General features: G+C 39.2%; 1 protein-coding gene across 3 annotated transcripts in view; it reads right to left on the reverse strand.

The window, feature by feature from the left end:
* LOC116273327 (centrosome-associated protein 350-like) overlaps window positions 1-22413 on the reverse strand; it is a 42398-nt gene extending 19985 nt beyond the window's left edge. The window contains exon 1 of one of the 3 annotated variants that reach the window (XM_031662333.1): window positions 22040-22413. In XM_031662333.1, the coding sequence (XP_031518193.1) occupies window positions 22040-22078 (39 nt within the window). In that variant the 5' untranslated portion in view covers window positions 22079-22413. Of the gene's footprint in view, window positions 1-21761; window positions 21871-22039 lie in introns of those variants that run through there. The other 2 variants (XM_031662331.1, XM_031662332.1) reach the window with 2 other exon arrangements.
* Window positions 22414-24089: the final 1676 nt, after the last annotated feature.

The following is a 24089-nucleotide window of genomic DNA, read 5'->3' on the forward strand; positions in this document are numbered from 1 at the left end:
AAAGCTTACAGAATAAGGATATAAACTATTGCTGTATAGCTGTATATTTGTTTTAAGCAAAGAATTATTACAAAAGAGTCAAAAAGTTTTAAAAAAAAAGTTTATAAAGTAAAAAAAGTTACAGTAAACTAAGCTTATAACTGAAGAAAGATTTTTAAATCAACTTAGTGTAGCCTAAGTGCACAGTGTTTATAAAGTCTACAGTAGTGTACAGTAATGTTCTAAGCCTTCAATAGCCTGTTGGACTGCTTTATTTTCTGAGGCTTACTGTCTGCCAAGGTCTAAATTTAAATAATCTTCAATTATCAGAAAACAGCTTTCTTCTTCACATCAAGTGACATAAGAAATGATATAATAAAACACCCATGTACCTACCTCTCAGTTTAAGAAATAAACTATTACCAATTTGGCTGGAGTCCTCTGTGTATCTCTACTCATACTCATCTCTCCCCCCTCATCCAGAAAGAATAACCTCTAGGCTGAACTCAGCATTTATCATGTTTACCTTCCTTCAACTAACATTTTTCAGAAGTCAAAAAGGCCACCTTCCCACTAGGCACAAAACAACTGATCACAAATTATGCCTTCAAAATGTTCCCATAAAGCTTTGTTAAATGAAACTGTGTAAATACTAAAGACATCAATCACTGTGTTTAGCCTACCAAGAGTCCTTTTCTCTAAGGAATTACCCCTACCCACTACTGTGATCCACAAAGATCTGCCCCTCACTCCAGCTCTAGCTGATTGGATAAGGACTAAGGAAGTGACTGGAAAGCAGCCTATCCGGTCTCCGGAAAAAGAGACTGCAGAATTTTGGAATTGAAAGGATAAGCAACTGACCCATGAGCTATAAGGAGCCAAGCTGAAAAATACAATGAAAAACAAAGAGGAAAATCAAAGAAAAACAAATTTTAAAAAAGTGGCCCCAAAGGAAAGGAAAAAGTGGTCTTGTTCTTCACAATTTTCCAGTTCCCGTAACACTAGTACCTCATTTTCTGCTCTTGCATTCTTGGATGCCTTTCTCTAATTTCCCTTTATTTGAGTTTCCTCACGGGGGGAAAAAAAAGATAAAAACCTACAGAAAAAGAGGATCCAACAAAATAATCATTCATTTCAAACCTCTAAATCATGTACTTAGAGGGGAAAAAAGCTATTAATGAAAAATATATTTGAAATTCATTTCCTGTATTTCATTTCTTATATTTCTTATATTCATATATTTCTTAATACATTTTTTGTAGCATACTGGAAATGAATCTCAAATATACTACACAAAATGTGTTAAGAAATGTACTGTTTTAAAGAGAGAGAATACAGAAAATACCCCCAAAATGAATGACAGTTCCTCTCACAGATATGTGCAGGGTTTTCTCTGGTCATCAGAAAATGGTTTTTTTTTTAAGCCCACTGACAAAATGTTGCCTTTATCTTTCACTTTGTTATGAACAGTTCTTCAACTAAAAAGTCCATATTTTTTAAACCAAAAATTGGAGCATAGTCTAAAAAGCTGTATTTTTTTCTGATTTACAGGTTTATTCTTACTAAAGTCCTAGAAAAGCCTAAACATTAAAAAAGAATTGTATCTGTCTAGAAAACCTAGGAAATATGCCTACATTCTAGTAATACAATTTTCCAGTCAACAGGCATTACAACACTAAGTTATTAATATTTGGGATCTTAAACTTTCACCTTAAAACTCTCACTACTTTTGGGATTCGTAAAACATATTTCTCCTGTTTCCCTTGCCTCTTGATTGTTTTATCTCTTACCTCTCAACTCCTGATGGGTTCTCTACTTCTGTCTAATTTATCAATGGTAACATTTCCAAGGCTTTTTCCTAGGCCTCTTCTTCTCTAGCTCCTTCTCCCCAGGCAACCTCACATACTTTCATGGCTTTAACTATTTCCTAAATGTTATATTTCTTCTTCAGATCTATTTCTGAGCTCTAGATGCAAGTTTTCAGTCTATTTGATGTCTATCTCCAAGTACCATTGGCACCTCAAATTTTTCATGTTCAAAACCAAATAAATTCATTATCATCTATCTTCAAAATTTTCTTCTTGTACTCTTAATAAATTGGATTAACACGCATCTAGCTCATCTTTGACATTCCTATCTCTCCCACATTCCATCATATATTTAGTTACCATATCATTTATACCTTTGTTTCTCTATTATGATATGTAAAATATGCCTCATACATAAAGCTGTTTGTAAAAAAAAAATTTAAGATGTTTCTCTAATTTTTCTTTCTTCCCCTTGCCTCTGTTCAAAGCATCATCTTTAGCTTAAATTATGGTAAAAGCTTCCTAAATTATCCTGCTCCTAAATCCATTCTCCATACTGCAATCTAAGTTATCATTCTAAAACAGAACCTAGCAATTCTGATTTTATAACTCTTCAATGACTATCATTTATGGGACAGAGCTCCAAACTCCTTAGCATGATGGACACTTGGGGACCTTCACAACATTAATTTACAGTCTCACCTTTTTATTTTTATTTTTTTTTAAGCAAAACTGTGTAACTACTTTCCTGTCGAATAGGTATATCTAGAGTACATTCTTTGAATATCCAGAACATTTCATTATCTCCACACTGTCTTTTCCTAAATTTTCTCTGGCAAGAATGCCCTTCAAAGCCAAACTCTGTCATCTCCTTAAATCTTTCCCAAACTGGCTCTTAATAAAATTAGTACTTCAATTAGTACTTCTCTGTTTCCTATAGTACTCTTTTCATTTTTTCCTTTTCTTTTTTTTTCTTTTTTAGAGACAGGGTCTTGCTGTGTCACCCAGGCTGGAGTACAGTGGTGCAATCATGGTTCACTGTAGCCTGAAACTCTTGGGCTCAAGCGATCCACCTGCCTCAGCCTCCTGTGTTGCTAGAAATACAGGCATGTGCCACCATGTACAACTAATTTACCTTATTTTTTTTAGAGACAGGTCTCTTTTGTTGCCCAGGCTGTTCTTCAAATCCTGGCCTCAAGCAATCCTCCTGCCTTGGCCTCCCAATGCACTGGGAATACAGGCATGAGCTACCATGGCTGGCCTCTGTTCATTTTTCATAGTTCTTATCATTATATACACATACACACATACATACATTATACATAATTCATTCATTCCATGAACATTCATTGAGCACTTAAGGCTCACAATCAAGTAAAGGAGATACACACATAAACAAATAGTATACAATATAATAAGTGCTATAATAGAGTTACAAATAGCATATATGTATCAGTCTTCCCACAAGGTTGTGTGGTCCTTAAGGACTCTATCTTCTTACTCATCTAGAGATCAACAGAACCTTCAATGAACAAATGAACAAACGACAGCATTAGAAGCTGTTATGAGCTCCATTTAAACAGAAAAAAATAAAGGAGAATCAAAGGCAGGTCTGCCAGTGGAAGGATGAGGTATGATGGGTCAACAGCAGTGTTAAGAAACATGATCTCAGAAGCAGAAGAGGCAGTTAAAGGGCCAGGCTGCAAAACCACTCATAAGAAAGAGGAACAATTAACATATTTATCACTATGGCAGTAAATGAGGGAGGAAAAAAGAAACTGAAAAAATATAAAATGAAAAGAAATGAAAAATAAGGAAATGAAATTCACATACTATTTTGCAAGTAGCCTGTAAGAATATATAGCAAAACAAACTACAAGGAACACACACAAAAAATTTGACCTGCTGATAACGGCAAAGAAAAGCGCTACAGGTAGTCACATAAGCTAAATATATGATGTCATGGAAATAATGGGAGCCATTTGATAAAAGTATGTCATCATTAACGTGCAATAAATCAGAAAACTGGAGTAAAAGATAATGCTACTGCTCTATCACCAAGTAAAAGCCTAATTATGATTACACTAAAAAAAAGTATAATAAATACACATAAATGCTACTGGATACTCATTTATGCACTCACTGACACGAACAGGGTGATTAACAGTTAAACTGGAATAATGAAACATTGCCATCTAGATTCATTGAACAGCAGAAACTACTCAGAAGGAAAGACATTTCTCTTAGCCACCCACTCAAAGCAAACACTGACTACTAGGTCTATGGCTTCAACCTTACAAAAAACGTTAGTGTTTCTTAAAAGGGAATAATGTACGTAGATCATTTGCAGAAATTACTAGAGGGGTACCACTGCTAATTATTAGCTACAACTTAGCAAACATATTTGCCTTGTTAAAAATTTTGTGCCTACTGGGGCCGGGTGCGGTGGCTCACACCTATAATCCCAGCACTTTGGGAGGCCAAGGTGCGCAGATCATGAGGTCAGGAGATCGAGACCATCCTGGCTCACACAGTGAAACCCCGTCTCTACTAAAAATACAAAAAATTAACCGGGCATGGTGGCAGGCGCCTGTAGTCCCAGCTACTCGGGAGGCTGAGGCAGGAGAATGGCGTGAACCCAGGAGGCGGAGCTTGCAGTGAGCCGAGATCGCACCACTGCACTCCAGCCTGGCAACAGAGTGAGACTGTCCCAAAAATACACTCAGTGTACATTTAGACTCTTGACTCTTCAAGCAATTCCAATGTGGTTGCCATCCCCATTTCTCCACAACTCTCATTAAAATCACCAAAACCTCTTCATCTCCAAATCTAATGGGTATTTTCAATCCTCAATCTACTTGACCTTGACCTCCTGGCAGCTTCATTACAACTAACCATTCTCTAAAAACACTCTTTTCAGCCGGGTGCGGTGGCACGTGCCTGTAATCCCAGCTACTCAGGAGGCTAAGGCAGGAGAATCGCCTGAACCAGGGAGTTGGAGGTTCCAGTGAGCTGAGATCGCATCACTGCACGCCAGCCTGGGTGACACAGCGAGACTCCATCTCAAAAAAACAAAACAACAACAACAACAACAAAACAGCACTCTTTTCCCTTGACTTCTATACACTACACTCCTTTCTCAGTCTCCTTTACTAGCTAGTCTTTCTCTATATGCCTTTTAAACCTTGAAGCTCAGAAGGATGTGACCAGCTTTTTTGCTTCTAACACTATACTCTCTTGCTGGGCAACCTCACTCTTGCAAAAGGCTTTCAAAACCACCTACATGCCAATGACTACCAAAACACCAGATTTTACCTCTGATATCCTAACCCACATATCAAACTGCTTATTTAGAGATCTGAACGGCACATCAAACTCACCATCTCCAAATGCCAGCTCATGATTATCCCACAAAAAACAAATGAGGTATTCCTTATCTCAGTAATCTAGCTGCATAAACCAGAAACAACAACAAGAAAAGGTGACCTCAAGAAGAGATGACCATATGACCTGTAAGGTTCTTTTCTACTCTGAATTTATAATCTGTACTACCAGTTCTCAAAGTGTGGTTCATGGATCTTTGAGGGTCTCTCACACTCTTTCAGGAAGCGTCTTTGAAATCAAAACTATTTCCATAATAATATTAAGACTTTGTCTTTTTTATTCTCATTCTCTTATGAATGTATAATGGAGTTTTCCAAAGACCACATGACATATGATATCACAGCAGACTGAATGCAGACAGAAGCAGATATGAGAATCCAGATGTCTTCTATTAAACCAGACATTAAAAAGAGTTGAAAAACGTCAAACAATGCCACTCACTGCTTTTTACTGTTGAGATACAGGTAGTTATTTTTCATTTAAAAATGTTAAGCCCAGGTGCAGTGGGTCAGGCCTGTAATCCCAGTGTTTTGGGAGGCCAAGATAGGAGGATTGTTTGAGTCCAAGAGTTCAAGACCAGCCTGAACAACATAGTGAGACCCAGTCTCTACAAAAAAAAATTATTTTAATTAGCCAGGTGTGGTGGCACGCACCTGTAGTCGCAGCTACTAAGAAGGTTGAGGTTGGAGGATCACTTGAGCCTTAAAGGTCAAGACTGCAGTGAGCTATGACTGCACTAATGCACTCCAGCCTGGGCAACGGGGTGAGACCCTGTCTTAAAAACAAAACAAGACAGGGCACAGTGGCTCATGCCTATAATCTCAGCACTTTGGGAGGTCAAGGCAGGCAGATCACCTACGGTCAGAAGTTCGAGACCAGCCTGGCCAACATGGTGAAACCCAGTCTCTACTAAAAATACAAAAATTAGCCGGGTGTGGTGGCATGCGCCTGTAGTCCCAGCTACCTGGGAGGCTGAGGCAGGAGAATTGCTTAAACCCGGGAGGCAGAGGTTGCAATGAGCCAAGATTGCGCCACTGCACTTCAGCCTGGGTAACAGAGCAAGATTTTGTTTCAAAAAAAAAAGAAAACAACAGCAATAACAGAAAGTTATTATTTTAACATGCAATATGTTTATCATTATTTTAAATAAACAAGTACATTGAAAATTTCAAATATAGTAAACATCAATAGAGAAATCCCACATGAACAAAATCTTTTTGAGTCTTTCATAACTCAAGTGCATGAGGCGGTCTTAATACCAAAACATTTGCGAAACAATGATCTATACCTGTGGTGTGTATACACAAGTAAGATATAAGATGACATTGTGAAATAGCCAATTCTCAATTATCTTCTAACAGCAAATTTTTGTTTCACATGTATTGAGAGTGTTTTCATTCAATCACATAGTTTCATTTTGCTCAATATTTATTGGCCTCCTACTAAGTGCCAGGCATTAAGGGATAAAAGATGAAAAAAATGACTTCATTCTGGCTCTTAGAGAGAATATTTCCCATACCTTTGCTACATTTCAGTTCTCTCATCTATATCAGATCCTATATAACAATCATCTCTGCCTGAAAGGTTAAGAAAAAGACGAGTCTGCAATATTCCTACTATCTATCCTCAACATAAAATGGACAAATAGTAGATTTAGTAAGGACCAGCAGACAAAAAAGTGGAAAATACTCAGTTATAACTCAGATCTATTACACTGTTCCAAGTAAATTCCAGAATAACCAACACTCCCATAACATAGTCTAATATACCACTAACCTGAGAATTTAGCCTGACATGTTTCTACTTATAAAATATAAACCTCAACAACTACTTTTACAAAAACTGAGTGACTTACTGTAATCCAGGAAATCCAGAAGATACTATGTAACATTAGTACTACTTTGGCCTTTGCAGCATAGGAGGCAGAGTAAGGATAAAAGAGAACACAATGCCCCACACTGATGAAACAGAGTTAAACTTCGTAAACAAGACACCCATAGATTTTTACTTTAGGAGAGCTGAGGGCAGCAAACAGGACCAGGAATAACCAAAAGAAGGGGGGAGCCCTAAAAATAGGCCTACACTTTTGCTTACTATCTAGTTATCCTGAGTACTTTTCTAAATTAATATCAAGGAATATATCTACAAAAAGGAGTCTTACAGTTTGCAAGTCAGGATTATTTTTTGCCTAAAAGTATAAAAGTTTCACTATAGAATTTTCCCTTATACATAAGAAAGTTAATATTGGTTAACTCCAAGGAGAGGAAGTGAGGGTCCAGGATAGGAAGTAGATTTTTCAGTGTATATATTTTTTATTTTTTATTTTTTTGAAGACAGGGTCTCATTATGTTGCCCAGGCTAGTCTTGTTGAATTCCTGGGCTCAAGCAATCCTCCCACTTCAGCCTCCCAAGCAGCTGGAATTACAGCACACACCACCACGCCCAGCTTCTCCTTCTGAATTCTTTTTTTAAAGCAGACACAATGATCACTTTTTGAGGAAAACTCCAAGGAAAAAAGAAATAATTTCTTTTTGCCTTTTTTAGAAACTGCTGTTAATTTTCCATCAACTCTGTTTCCATGTTGCTTAAGAGTCCATGCAAGAACAGCTTAAGACCATTCAGTGATTATTCCTACCCATTCAGTGGCCTGAGCAGTGGGAGCTGTAGATCAGTCTTCTGAGCACTCCAGTCTTTAGTAGGAAACTGCTGAATAGGCACAGAGGGCACCTGCATGCCCTCAGACCAGTCTGCAACCTCAGGCTGAGTAGTGTTAAACTCAGGTGCTGACATAGTCCATTCACCCTAAAATTCTTCCTTGGTCACAGCCTTTTCAGCAGCAGCCTGCTCTGCTTTTTCAGTCTCTTCAGGATCTCTGTAGAAGTAGAGATCAGGCATGACCTCCCACAGGTGTTCACGGGAAATGGTGCCACACACACACACAGAACTTTCCGGGCCGGCACCCACCACATCAAACCCACTGAGTGAGCTCCCTTACTGCTGCATGGGATGGCAATGTCCACACAGCGCAAAGGAGAATCTGTGTTACACAGAGCAATGGTAGGTAGGTTAACCTAAGATGCTTCAGTGAGAGGCTGGTGGTCAAAGCACCACAAGCCGTGGCTCCCGGAAGGCTGCCTGGATCTGGTTAGTGAAGGTTCCAGGAGTAAAGTGGTCAGCAATTGGAGTGGCTCCAGTGGCAGCAGCAAACTTCAACACAGCCTTCTGGCCAGTATTTCTGGAGAATATGACGCTGACATCAGCAGGGTTTTCAAAGGTAACAATGGCATGAGCTGCCAGCAGAAGCTTCTTTCAGGTCCTCTTCAGATTTATGATGCAGATGCCATCACTTTTCCTTTTATAGATGTACTGTTCCATTTGGAAGTCAAGGCTGGTGCCACCTAAGTGGGTTCCTCCTGCGAGGAACTTAAGGACATCCTCCTCCTTCATTTGCAGGACATCTAGGCCTCTGGATATTGTAAACATTTCCCTTTAAGTTACAATGGGAATCCAGAACAACACTGTAGGCACCCCTCTCTGGGTAGCGCGGAAAGCAAGATCATTTTCAAAAGTCTCCTTCTACATTCAATAACTTAGTCACTGAGAGGCTGTTTAAGGAAATGGAAACAATTTTTCTTTCATTGGAAGCCTTTAATGACTCTTTAATGCAGTATACTTGCTTCCTCTTTATGAATCCATCCACAGAATTTTATCAATTCTCTTTACTCCTCTGTACTATTATTGACATATCTGTCTCTTACATAAAACTGTGGAGATAGTTTATTCCTCTAATTTTTTTTTTTTTTTTTGAGACGGAGTCTTGCTCTTGTTATCCAGGCTGGAGTGCAGTGGCGCAATCTCGGCTCACTGTAACCTCCACCTCCCGGGAACAAGTGATTCCCTTGCCTCAGCCTCCTTAGTAGCTGGGATTACAGGCACGCACCACCACGCCCAACTAATTTTTGTATTTTTAATAGAGATGGGGTTTCGCCATGTTGGCCAGGCTGGTCCGGATCTCCTGACCTCAGGTGATGCACCTGCCTTGGCCTCTCAAAGTGCTGGGATTATAGGCATGAGCCACCACACCTGGCCTTATTCCTCTTTATATCCCTAGTTCATGCACAGTATATAGCCACACTGAGTGCTCCAGACCTGTTTGCCAAATGACATTGATAAGTCTCAGAATCCAATTCTTAAAAGCAAACAGGCACAAATACACATATGAAGCCAGGTATTTTATACAACATGAAAAGGTTAGACATTCCTAAACAGAAAATATCTTACATGGTAACACTTAAAAAAAATAAGTATACATATGCATATATATTTTATATTTTAAAACAATCTCAAAATTAAAAAGAAATTATTTCATAAAATATTTTCACTTTTAAAATTTAGACATGAAATCATGAACGAAATGAAGCCAGTAGGGCTCGGTGGCTCACAACTGTAATACCAGCACTTTGGGAGGTCGAGGCAGGCAGATCACCTGGGTCAGGAGTTTGAGACCACCAGCCTGGCCAACATGGTGAAACCCCGTCTCTATTAAAAATACAAAAATTGGCTGGACGTGGTGGTGCATGTCTGTAATCCCAGCTACTTGGAAGGCTGAGACAGAACTGCTTGAACCTGGAAGGAGGAGATTGCAGTGAGCCAAGATCGCGTTACTGTACTCCCGCCCAGGCGACAGAGTGAGACTCAGTTTCAAAAAAAAAAAAAAAAAAAAGAAAAGAAAAGAAAAGAAAAGAAACCTATTAAGTTATGGCCAGTGCTATTACTATTACTCATCAATGATTTTTAGATATAGTTTTTAAAAAGGAAGGTGCCACAATTCCAGAAACAACTTCTACAAGCCCACTAACAACAACAAAAACTATAAATGGCTTTTTAAAAAATCACCAAAACCCAAACTAATCAAAGATCAATCAGATTTTCTCTTTGGAAAAATATCCTTCTATTTATACAAAGGTCTTCTTTACATCATTATTGCTCTATAACATTTAATAACTTATCATACAAAAATGTAGCAACTACACACATTTTCAGAGATGATCTATTGTATAAAGGGTAGTCTAAGGAGGTTCTCTGAACCTATTCTGGTTTGGAAGCTGACTGATTCATGAACTGTTCTCTGCTCAATCAAATTCTGTTAAATTTAATTTGTCTAAGGTTTTTATTTTAATAGATGGTGTCAGAAGTGGGATCCAAACTAAAGCTTCTAGCAACTCCCAGGAACACCAAATGACAAAGCAAGGTGCCCACTGGACTCATTTTGTCCACTGCTCTCTCAAAGCAGCTGGAGATTGTGGGTAAGTTCTCTCTCAGATTCTGAAGCTCCATGGGTGTGCATTTGAGCTATCCGAGTTTGAGCAAATTTCTGATCCAAACTAGGTTTGGAAGTTACAACAGAAACTGGACTAGGTCCAGGATCCAACTGTATCTAACTGTCGTGGATCTAGTTAAAGGCCTCAGAATGTCTGGCTGGTTTAGACAGAAATTAGTTTAAATGGTAATACTGAAGGGGGTAGCAATTTCAGCTTTCAGAAATTTGCAAAGATTTGTGTGTTCTAGCCCCCTTTATTTCTTTTTTCTTGCATGCTTAGAGAGGGAAAAATCATTAGCTAAGTTGACCAAGGGGATCCGAGAGCCAAAGCCACTATTCAAGGTAAAAATGGGATCCTTATTTCTAAGACCTGAGTACTATACCTTCCAGCTTATACATGCAGTATTGTTAGGTCCCAGAAGCAGCAAATGTTTACAAAAATGGTGAAATCGTACTTAAGGTAATTTAAAATCACAACGGTACATTCCAAATGAACACTGTGCTTTAAGAAGTACATTTGAAAATGAGGGCTCCCAAATCAGTTTCATCTAGGGATGCCTGTTGGTGTACAGAAGCTTTTAAAAAGATTTCAATATTTTTATTGCTTTTTAAAAAAAGACTGTTTGTAGAAGGCAAATAAAAAGCTTAAGCAACTAAATGATAAGAAAAATTAAATCTGCTAACCTTTCGGCTCTGTTATTAGTCTTCCCTGAAGGTGAAAAGAAAGTTATCCTAGATAGTGTTTATAAAAGGTAGACTGTCAGGTAAAGTAAGCTTCCTCCTTTTTCAGATCTATTCACGCTGAGTCCAGGTACAGAGGCGGCTTTCTTTGCCCTATTCCTTAATGGGCTCCATCCTGAATTTAGTAATTTCACCTAAGAAATAGTAGCCAGGTTAAAAAGATCACCTGTAGGCTGAGCACGGTGGCTCATGCCTGTAATTCCAGCACTCTGGGAGGCCGAGGTGGGTGGATCACCTGAGGTCAGGAGTTCGAGACCAGCCTGGCCAACATGGCAAAACCCGTCTCTACTAAAAGTACAAAAAAAAATTAGCCAGGTGTGGTGGCAGGTGCCTGTAATCCCAGCTACTCAAGAGGCTGAGACAGGAGAACCGGGAGGTGGAGGTTGCAGTAAGCCAAGATTGCGCCACTGCACTCCATCCAGCCTGGGTGACAGGAGTCAGACTCCGTCTCAAAAAAAAAAGATCACCTGTGCAATTAAAATACACTTTTCTGGCATTTAGCTGGCTATTCTGAAATCCTTTTGTAAATGAAATTTACATCTATAAAGGAGATTTCCATTTGTAAATGTATATGTCTATATACATTAGAAACAGAACATCAAAGTATAAAACTAACAAAGAAACTCTGGACTTAGACACTTGACCAAATGGACCTAACAGACTTCTACAGAATGCTGTACCTAAAAATCACAGAATATACACTCTCATCTACACATGGAACATTCTCTAAGATGGATCACAAGCTCAGTCATAAAGCAAGTCTCAATACATTCTCAAAAAATGAAATCATGTCAAGCATATTATCAGACTACAGTAGAATAAAATTAGAAATCGACACCAAAAGGAACTCTCAAAACCACAAATACATGGAAACTAAACAACTCACTCCTAACTAACTTTTGGTTAAACAACAAATTAAGGCAGAAATAAAAAAATTCTTCAAAACAAATGAAAATAGAAAAACAAACACACCAAAACCTCTGGGATACAGCAAAAGCAATGTTAAGGGGAACGTTTATAGCACTAAATGCCTACATCAAAAAGAGTCAGATATCAAATTGACAACTTAATGTTGAACTTAAAGGAACCATAAAAACAAGAACAAACTAAACCCAAAGCTAGCAGAAAACAAAGAAGTAACTAAGATCAGAGCAGAACTAAATTAATTGATACCATTTAAAAAAAAAATACAAAGGATCAACAAAACAAAGTTAGTTCTTTGAAAGGATAAGCAAGATAGATAAACCTCTAGGTAAATTTAAAAAAAAAAAAGTGAGAAGATCCTAAGAAGCATAATCAGAAATGACAAAGGTGACAGAACTCGTACCATAGAAACACAAAAGAGCCTCAGAGACTACTATGAACATCTTTATGCGCACTAAACTAGAAAAACCAGAGGAAATGGATAAATTCTTGGGAACACACAACCTCCCAAGACTGAACCAGGAAGAAGATGAAATCCTGAACAGATCAATAACGATTTACAAAATTGAATCAGTTATAAAAAAAAAAATCTACAAACCAAAAAAAGCCCTGGATCAGATGCATTCACAGCCAAATTATCCCAGACAAATGAAAAGCTGGTATCAATCTTACTATTCCAAAAGATCAAGTTTTGGAAACTATTCCAAAAGATCAAGATCACACTGAATGGACAAAAGTCAGAAGCATCCCATCCCCTCTATGAACTGAAACAAGACAAGGATGTCTACTCTTACGACTCCTATTCAACATAATACTGGAAGTCCTACCCATAGGAATCAGGCAGAAAATTAAAATTTAAAAACACAGGCATCCATATAGGAAAAGAGAAACTCAAATTATCTCTGTTCAATCCTAAAGTCCTTCAAAAAACTCCTAGATCTAAGAAAAAGACCAGTAAAGTTTCAGGATGCAAAATCAATGTACAACAGTCAGTGGCATTTCTACACACCAATAATGTTCAAGCTGAGAATCAAATAAAAAATGCAATCCCATCTATAATAGCCACATGAAAAATAAAATACCCAGGAATAAACTTAACCAGGGAGGTGAAAGATTGCTCCAAGGGGAACTACGAAACACTAATGAAAGAAATAACAGATGACACAAACAAATGGAAAAACATTCCAGGCTCACAGATTGGAAGAATCAATATTTAAATGACCATACTGCCCAAAACAATCTAAAAATTCTATTCCCATCAAATAAGCAACATCATTTTTCACAAATTAGAAAAAACAATTCTAAGATTCATATGGAACCAAAAAAGCCTGAATAGCCAAGGAAAAAGAATACAGTGGCATCACATTACCCAACTTCAAACTATACTACAAGGCTATACTAACCAAAACAGCATGTTACCAATACAAAAACAGACACATGTATCAATGTAACAGAATAGAGAACCCAGAAATAAAGCCACACACCTATAACCAGCTGATCTTGAACAAAGCTGACAAAAGCAAAAATGGGGAAAGGATACCTATTCAATAAACGATGCTAAAAAAAAAAAAAAAAGAAAAAACTCCAAAAAAACAAACACAAAAGAAAACTGGCTAGCATATACAGAAGAATGAAACTGGACCCCTACCTTTCACCACATACAAAAATTAACTCAAGATGTATTAAAGACTTAAACATAAAACCTCAAACTATAAAGATCCTATTTTTTAAAAACCTAGAAAAAAACTCTTCTGCACATTGGCCTAGGCAAAGAATTTATGACTAAAACCTCAAAAGCAAATGCAACAAAACAAAAATTGATAAACAAGACTTAATTAAACTAAAAAGCTTCTGCACAGCAAAAGAATCAACAAAGTAAAGAGGTAACCTAAAGAATGGGAAAACAATATTTGCAAACTGTACATGTGACAAAGGACTAAGATCCAGAATCTACAAGGAATCATAAACAAATGAACAAGAAAATAACAAATAACTCCATTAAAAAGTGAGCAACAGACACTGCTGGTGGGAATGTAAATTAGTTCAACCCCTGTGGAAAAGAGTATGGAGATTTCTCGAAGAACTTAGAACTATCATTAGACCCAGAATTCCCACTACTAGGTATCTACCCAAAGGAAAAGAAATCATTCTATCGAAAAGACACTACACTAGTATGTTTATCACAGCACTATTCATAATAGCAAAGTCATGGAATCAACCTAAGTACCTATCAACAGTAGATTAGATAGGCTGGGAGCCTGTAATCCCAGCACTTTGGGAGGCTGAGGTGGGCAGATCACGAGGTCTGGAGTTCGAGATCAGCCTGACCAACATGGTGAAACCCATCTCTACTAAAAATACAAAAATCAGCCAGGCGTGGTGGTGCGCGCCTATAATCCCAACTACTCAGGAGGCTGAGGCAGGAGAATCGCTTGAACCCGGGAGGCAGAGGTTGCAGGGAGCCAAGATCAGGCCACTGTACTCCAGCCTGAGCGACAGAGCAAGACTCTGTCTCAAAAACAAAACAAACCAAAAAAACAAACCAAAAAAACCCCCAGTAGATTAGATAAACAAAATGCGGTATGTATACACCATGGAATACTATGTAGCCATAAAAATGAATGAAATCATGTCCTTTGGAGCAACATGGATGCAGCTGGAGGCCATTATCCTAAGCAAATTAACGCAGAAACAGAAAATCAAGTATCACACGTTCTCACTTATAAATGGGGTCTAAACAATGGGTAAATAGAGACATAAAGATGAAAACAAGATACTGTGGATTCCAAAAGTGGGAAAGGGCCAGGCACGGGTGGCTCACGCCTATAATCCCAGCACCTTGGGAGGCCAAGGTGGGCAGATCACTTGAGCTCACAAGTTGATGACCAGCCTGGCCAACAGGATGAAACCCCACCTCTCCTAAAAATACAAAAAATTAGCCAGGTGTGGTGGCTGGTACCTGCAGTCCAAGCTACTCAGGAGGCTGAGGCAGGAGAATCGCTTAAACCTGGGAGGCGGAAGTTGCAATGAGCCTAGATCAAGCCATTGCACTCCAGCCTGGATGGCAGAGCAAGACTCCGTCTCAAAAAAAAAAAAAAGCGGGAAGTCAGGGGTAAGGGGTAAAAGTTGAAAAACTACCTACTGGGTACTATGTTCACTATTTTAGTGATAGGTTCAATAGAAGTCCAAACCTCAGCATGATGCAATATACCCATGTAACGAACCTGCACATGTATCCCCCCGAAACCCAAATCTAAAATAAAAGCTAAAGCGTAGTCTAACTTCATTTATAACTAATCAGAGAAACAAACCGTATTAAAGCTGGACATTAGAAGTCAACCATACTCATGTTTTCAAGTATGTCGTCATGACCCGTTAGCAGGTTAAAACAAAACAATATGGTGGACTGGAGCTAGCATTTTATTAATGGAACTAAATAGGATTGATTTGCAAATATCAGGTGTATTGAAATTAGTGAGGGCTTTATTTTATTTTATTTTTGAGACAGAGTCTCTCTGTTGCCCAGGCTGGTGTGCAGTGGCGCGATCTCAGCTCACTGCAACCTCTGCCTCCCAGGTTCAAGTGATTCTCCTGCCTTAGCCTACCGAGTAGCTGGGATTACAGGTGCACGCCACCACGCCAAGCTAATTTTTTTGTATTTTTAGTAGAGATGGTATTTCACCATGTTGGCCAGGCTGGTCTTGAACTCCTGACCTCAAGTGATCCGCCTACCTCGGCCTCTCAAAGTGCAGGGATTACAGGTATGAGCCACCATGCCTGGCCATGAGGGCTTTTTAAAGTAAAACTTTAAAAAGTGAAACTTTTATTTCATTATATATATACACATACACATATAACACACGTCTGTTCGTTTTATTTAAAAAAATAAAAAATAAAGGTAAATGTAAAAAAATCAACCTCTGGGAACACAGAACATGGAAAATATATTTCTTACTGTAGGTGTCCTGGTCAAAAGTTTAAGAGGTTCCTAAACTTTCTCAGTTCACAGACCCCTCAGTATGCCAGTTTTTTTTTTTTTTTAAATCATGGAACCCCTAGGCCAAAAAAATACCTAACAGTTCCATTTATTAAGTAGTTAAGTTCACAACCTAATAAGTATTTTTAGCCTAACAACTTAATAGCAGTTCAAAAATATGTATAAATTAAAATAAATATTTTTATTACAAAATTACAACTACTTAATAAGATGTGTGTACCTACTAGACATTACACAAGTTCTCAAATCTTGAAATCATTTTGGACACCACCACCTTCATTTACTGCTCCAAACTGATTTTTGCATAGTACTTGCTTTTTATCACTGCAACCTCCCAAAACCTAGCGTTTGGAAGACACAGTGTCATCAAAAAAAAGGTAACACAATCTCTTGTGCAGTATCTCAAACTGGTAGTTTGAGCAGTGTCCTATAGATGTCAAATATCCCACAGCTATCCAATATTGCTGTTTCCCTTAAGATTTCTCAAATATCCCACAGTGTCCAGGTGAGTTACTATGGTGCTCCACAGTACAGCAGATCCTCCATAGCATAGTTTCATTCAATGTCATTTCTTTACAATTTTGATTAGAAAAAAATTTTGATTCCCTACCAGGGCTATCATGTATGAGTTTGCATGTTCTCCCCACATCCGTGTGGCTTTTCTCCGTATACTCCAGTTTCCTCCCATATCACAGAGGAGAACGCATTAGGTGAACTGACATGAATTGGCATGTCTAAATGGTCCCAGTCTGAGTGAGAAAGAGTGTGTGTCTGTGTGCGCGCGCGTGTGTGTGCGTGTGCGCGTCTGTGTGTAAATGCTACCTGCGATGGAATGGCAGCCTGTCTTGTGCCCTACTTGCTGGGACAGGTTCCAGCCCCCTGCCATCCTGATCTGAAATAAGTGGGTAAATAATTACCTTGACTTTTCTTAGTATTTCTTAAATGTATGTATAGGTCCCATTTATTTCAATGTTTAATATTAGAGGCATTTGGGGTCTTAGAAGTTGCAGTTTCCGAGAACTTATGGACAACATTAAGTGAGGACTTACTTCAGTGCACAGTTTAGGAATACTGGATTTAAGAAACACTGATCTAGCCTACGGCTTTACTTTGTAAATTAAGAAATAAGACTTAAGGTTACAAAGCTAGCAGAAAAACAAACATATTTATTGGGGATTTTCCTAAATTTCAACCTTCCACCAACAAAAGTATGTTTGTCTGTCTGTTTTGAGACAGTCTCACTCTGTCACCTAGGCTGGAGTGCAGTGGTGTAATCTTGGCTCACTGCAACCTCTGCCTCTCAGGTTCAAGCGATTCTCCTGCCTCAGCCTCCCCAGTAGCTGGGATTACAGGCACCTGCCACCATGCCCAGCTAGTTTTTTATTTTTAGTAGAGGTGGGGTTTCCTTATGTTGGCCAAGCTGGTCTCAAACTCCTAATCTCAGGTGATCTGCCCGCCTCAGCCTCCCAAAGTGCTGGGATTATAGGCATGAGACACTGCACCCAACCAACAAAAGTTTTGTTTGTTTGTTTTGAGATGGAGTCTTGCTCTGTTGCCCAGGCTGGAGTGCAGTGGCACAGTCTTGGCTCGCTGCAACCTCCACCTCCCTGGTTCAAGCAATTCTCCTGCCTTGGCCTCCCGAGTAGATGGGATTACAGGCCTACTACCATGCCTTGCTAGTTTTCGTATTTTTAGAAAGAAACGGGTTTCACCATGTTGGCCAGACCGGTCTCAAACTCCTGACCTCAAGTGACCCACTCGCCTCGGCCTTTCTAAGAGCTGGAATTACAGGCGTGAGTCACCAAGTCCCGGCCCTTCCATTAACAAATGTTTTGACACAGGATCTAATTATGAGATACTCTGTTGATTAAATGTGTATATCTCTAAAAATCACATTCAAAATTACATTTGTAGCACTATTTAATAGAAGAAAAAATTTACTTCAATTTTTTTTAGAAAAAAGTTTCAAAAATTATGAAAGTAATTCTTATAATAAAACCATACAAAAATGTCTAAAGTAAAAAAGAAAAGTCATCCACTCCCTTAGGAAAAACACATGTTTAATGGTTTAATGTCTGTCCTTATAGCCCTTTTTTCTATTCACATGCAAAATGAAAACAAAACTACATTTATTTGTCTCTGTGTTTTTTAAATGAATCATATTCTACAGTATAGTGCAACTTATTTTTTCACTTAATTTTATATCATGAACATTCTTCCAAGTCAATACATAATAGTAACAGCAAACACGTGAGCTTATTAATGCTTACTTAGGGCATAAGTGTTAACTCATTTAATTCTCATGGTACCCCTGTAAGATGAGAACTACTAGTATATCCAATTTACAGCTGACTTTTAGTAATTCACCAAGAGTCACAGCTAGAAAGTGGTGCAGTTAGGTTTTGAACCCAGAAGGTCCACCGCATGGTCCCAGGAGCTGAAGGACATGCTCAGCCGCTGCTCATGAAGTAAATATAGATACCCTGAAACCTGTTAACAACTGCATAGTAATTCACAGCATAAATATACTAGACTTTTAACTATTAGCCTACCAACAGACATTTAGGACATTTTAAAATTATTTATAAAAGTTATTGACATCCTGGAATAATGCTAATATAAATATTCTTAAAGAATTCCTGTGCTGTGTTAAAATTTATGTAAGATAAACTCCTAAGCAGGAAATGATTCTATCAAAGAATATATACACTTTTAATTTTGATAGGAAATGCCAAATTTCCTTCCAGAAGTTTGCTTCAATGGTATCAATTTATAGTCCCAATTACAAAGGAGAGGGTTCAGATTCATTAGTTAACATTTTTGATTCATAAAAAAAAAGGCCCATTTTGAGTTTTTAATTAATACTAAATAGACTGCCAGGTTGATCACAATTATGTTCTGATTTTACAATTATCTGACATATTAAACAAATGTAGACTTAGCAGCTGTGCAGTGGATTCTTCTCCCAGTTATGAAACCAACTATGCGTGAGATGTCACCCCTATACAACCCTCTGTTTTCTTATGTATAAAATATGGGAATTGGACTAGCTGGCCTTGAAGAATTTAAACTCCCAATGCTGAGATTAAGAAGTGATTTAAAAGCTATTACAAGCCTATAATTATAGTACTAGTATAACAGGTTAGGGTCTTCAAGTTTCTATTTCCTTTAAATTACCATAACTATTGCCAGAGCGCCCAGGAAAATCACTAAAATAGTAAATAAAGTTTCCACTTGCGGCATACTCCCAGTGGCTTTTTAATCCCAGGCTGTCATTCCCTTGCTACCTAGCAAATTTGAGCATATCTCTGGAATATATTCCCAAGAGGTGAGGTGTGCCTAGGAACTAAGAACTAGTCTTTTGTTTTGCATTTAAAATATTATCCTGGGACCATTCTTTAGTCAATTTCTTCAACCAGTATTTGTTGACTATATTACCATACGCTAGGCACTGGGTGCATAGTAGTGATTAAAGGATCTCTGCCATTATGGAACTTACAGACCAGATGAGAAAGGCAAAGAATAACTCAAAATAACCACAAATGATAACAATGAACAACAACAATAACAAAAAAAATACAGAAAAAAATACTATGCAATCTGTTGTTTTTTTTTAAACTATAACACTAAAATTTTTTGACATGGGAAAAGTCAATAAGGAAAACTATTTCAGTTTGCCTCACATTGCAAAAATAACAATCACAATTATACACAGAGAATTAACTTTTTAAATCATCAGTTGTCTCAACAATAAAATCATCAAGATATTACTACTTTTCAGTTATGTTACTGATCATGTGGCTTGAACGTTTGTTTTACATAACTAAGAGTATAAATGACTGGAAGAATAAAGAGGACAGAACTGAGTATCCAAACAAAGTGAAAGACAAGAAATGAACTACACTTTAAGAATCTTGTTCAAACAAAAAGTATATACGTAAAGAAGTAAAGTGATCCACTATAATTCATGACTTGTCAATAATTAACAAAATGTTATAAAAATACTAATGTTTTTAAAAAACTGGCGATTATCAGCATAAGGGGCAAGTGGCATGTAAAAAGGAATAAAAATAGAATAATTTTTTTATATTTTAAAATCATGCCAAATGCCAGAGTACCTATATTAATATTTACTTTAAAATAAAACTAATCCCAGATTATCTGCAGAAATGACAGGCATTCACATAAATGATCTTCCGTATGTGTCAGTTTCCACGACTGCAAAATAAGGATATCTGCCATACATACTTCACAAGATCACTGTGAAAACTAAACAAAATAATGTATATAGAAGCACACCAAAAAATGATGTCAGTTATTTTGGACAACTTCTTTTTTGCTCCCACTATAAGTTATAGCAATTTAACAAATAAAATTGATTACAGCAGGACTTCATCTCCTTTCTTCTGCTCATGATATGGTAGAAGTGTTATAAAATGGGCAAAAGACTGACAATCAGAAGCAGAAGGAAAAAATCCAAAAACTTTATAACTCATAAATTGATTGCCCCACAGAAGGTTGGTTAAGTATTAACGCTCTTACATGACACACACACAAATTAATCTCAAAAAATCAAAGAAATTCGTTCACATATGTATGAAATTTTTTACAAATAGAACTTGCCATCTCTACATACACAAAGTTCTGCTACTGAGGATGAACAGAAGAGATACAGAGATGCGCATGTATTTATCCACACATATAATGTATTCTAGCTTGAAGTTTATTTTCAGATTACAGTATCTTAAATTTAATGCAATGACAGTTCAAATGATTCAGATTTATTTTATTACATTAAATGAAATTTGTCAATTTAGCACACCGAAACTAATTATTATATGCCTATGGCTTTGAAGCAACTTCCAGCATGGGTCGAAAAACTAATCCCTCAAAGTCGTAATTCCATGTCATTAGCAGTGCATTTCCTTGTTTAAAAACAATATTTTAAACTAACAGATTTTTAGAATGGAGGGCAACTTTTTGTATTTTATCATTGTTTCTACAGAACTTTTCAGGTTGTTACTAGCTCTACCAAAGATAGTCTTTCTTTTAAAACTCTTCAAATACAGGGCAGGAGGTATCGTTAACATGGTAACAATAACGACTTCCCCAAATTCAAAACAAGGATCACCATCAAAACAAAACAATCAGGTGGAGTACATGGTTACTGATCACTATTTCTGACAACCTGTTTTTTCCCATATGAAGGATCTGCTACTGCATTAAAACATTAAAATCTATGCCTATGTGCAACTTTCTATCTCAAAATTTAAAATTCAGGCAAATTCCAATTCATATATTGTGACATTGGATGTTGAGCGGCATTTAAAAGGCGGCGGAGGAAAATACTGCTAACTTCCAAAACATAAAGCTTTTTAAATCTCTCCCCAAATTATCTGTGAATAAACCGGTAGACTACCTTCAGCAACCGCTAGACTAGAGTAGATCAAAGTTTTCCCTATACTTGAGAATGTGATCCCCACCGAAAAGGAACAGAAACTGATCATCCTTGCCACTGGAGTCAGTCCCCGGAATCTCCCCAAATATGCCTGATCGCCAAATGAAGAAGGGACACTTCTCCGGGGAGCAAAGGCTAGAGGTATCTTACCTCTCTGCAGGCTAGAGGAGGGGCAGAGGAGGCGGGAGGACACTGGCAGGTAAGGAAGGAAATTCCGTCTTCAGCAGGCACTGGTGGGACCCGAAACCTAGGTCCCCCAAAAGCTTCAGAACCCAGGGAGGTTCCCCGAGGGGGACGCCAAGCAGGGCTAAAACTCTCCGCGCCCGGCCCCGCCTCTCTCGCCGCCACCGGGGACCCGGGACCGCGGACAGAGACAGTTGAGGGTGAGCGAGACTCCGCGGTCCCAGCCAGGTCCTACCGGAGCTCACCTGAGAGTGTCGCCTCCGCCCTCGGCTCCCACGGTGCATCCCGCGGGACCTGGCGGAGGGTGCAGTGACGCCGCCCCGACCGGCCCCAGGGCTGCCCGGCCTGGCCTCCCCGCTCCGGGGACGCACCGGGTGCCCGCCTCGCACCGGCTCCGGGGATCCGCCGGTCCGCTGGCAAGGAAGACGAGGCGAAAAGGCTGCCTCCCCTCCCCTAGGGCAAGCCACCCCCCGAGCTGCGGCTCTCTGCAGTTCCCTCTGGCGCAGGTCTGGCCCCGCTCCCCCGCCCGGGAGTCACTTCGGCAGGGGCGGCCCAGTCGCCATTACAGCCCAACAACTGACACGGAGGAGGAGCGGCGCCAGCGGCAGTGGCTGTGGCGGCGGCGCGAGGCAGGGCGGGAACAGTCGGGCCCAGGCAAACCTCGCGAGAACTGTCCTGAGACAGTGCCACAGAAATGCCAACCTTCGGTTAGGGCCATGTTGAGTGTGGCCAAAAGGTGGGAGCGAGATAAAACAAGGAGCGGAACCGCGAGGAAGCCATGTTTGGCGTGGCGAAGTTTAAACTCGTAGGACTCGGGAGGAGCCAAGGTATATCCGCAGAAGAGACCACCCCTGCCCTTTCCCTTTGACGCTCATTGGGCCTTTTGGCTGCGCATTTCACCCCGGGCTGAGAAAACAAGCTGGGGATTTGACAAGAATGAACTCAAAAGTCTGGAAACGGCAGCTTCTGAGAGTTTACAATGTTTCACCAATTGTCGTCCAAATAAATCGTCACCCCTGTCAGAGTAGTTGCAGCTCTGCGGTTACCCACTACTGTCACTGTGGCCGTTTTATTCGCGAGGGTTACAGTTCTGTTTAACATGCACTCTAATGACTTAAGACTCCACGCAAGTAAAACGGAGTTTCCTCCCATTAAGTATTGACTTTGCTGTAACATTGCTTTGAGAGGCCCTCTGTGGCCAACATGTCTTCTCATATCTTTGTCCTTATTTCCCAATCTCCGCGTGGTGAAATCATCTGTCAAGACTTGGCTGAAAGGACCTCTCTTCTGCAAATAATGCCACCTTCCACTAGGTGCTCACTGCACACAGACTCGCCCATCACTTCTGTCCACCCTCTGAACTCCGATAGTTATTTACCCAGAGATTGTTTCTCATCAAGTGTCTTGAAGACGTTAAGGTCTCTTTTATCTCTCTATGCCCCAAAATGGCCTAGCACAGTAACTAGGACATTGTAGGTGCTCAATAAATGTTTGTCAAATATCAATGACAGCAGGAGGCAGTAATGATCCCTCTTTGTAGGGCCTACAGCTATACCTGAATGGGATGTACAGCAGTCCTGTATACGTGTAAAATGTCTCCAGGAAGCTGCACTGGAGGGGACAGGAAATGTGGGTAATCGTATGGTGCAAGTGGTAGCAAAAAAGACAACATAAGGAAAATGTTATTTAGATTTTGCCCAGTCTTGCTGTTTAAAGCCCTGTGTTAGAGGCTTTTCATGCGTTATTTTACTGAATGTAAACAACCACCTTATTAAATATACTCACTTTTTTAAAACGAAGAAACACGTACTGGCCGGTCACGGTGGCTCACGCCTATAATCTGAGCACTTCGGGGGGCCGAGGCGGGTGGATCACGAGGTCAGGAGTACAAGACCAGCCTGGCCAAGATGATGACACCCCGTCTCTACTAAAAATACAAAAATTAGCTGGGCGTGGTAGCGAGTGCCTGTAATCCCAGCTACTCGGGAGGCTGAGGCAGGAGAATCGCTTGAACCTGGGGTGCTGAGGTTGCAGTGAGTCGAGATCGCACCACTGCACTCCAGCCTGGGCTGTTAACAGAGTGAGACTCCCTCTAAAAAAAAAAAAAAGAAAGAAAGAAAGATAAAAGAAAAGAAAAGGAAAGAGAAACAAGTACTGAAAAAGCTAAGTAATTTGCCCAATTTTATACCATCAATCAGAGGGAGATATAAGATTTGGGATCTCCTTTACCCCAAAAGCCCGTTTATACTTTTTCAGCCCCATGCTATCCCCTTGGCAACAGAGAAAACACTAAAG

Source organism: Papio anubis, unplaced genomic scaffold (genome assembly GCF_008728515.1).
Source record: "Papio anubis isolate 15944 unplaced genomic scaffold, Panubis1.0 scaffold553, whole genome shotgun sequence".
Classification (NCBI taxonomy): Eukaryota; Metazoa; Chordata; class Mammalia; order Primates; family Cercopithecidae; genus Papio; species Papio anubis.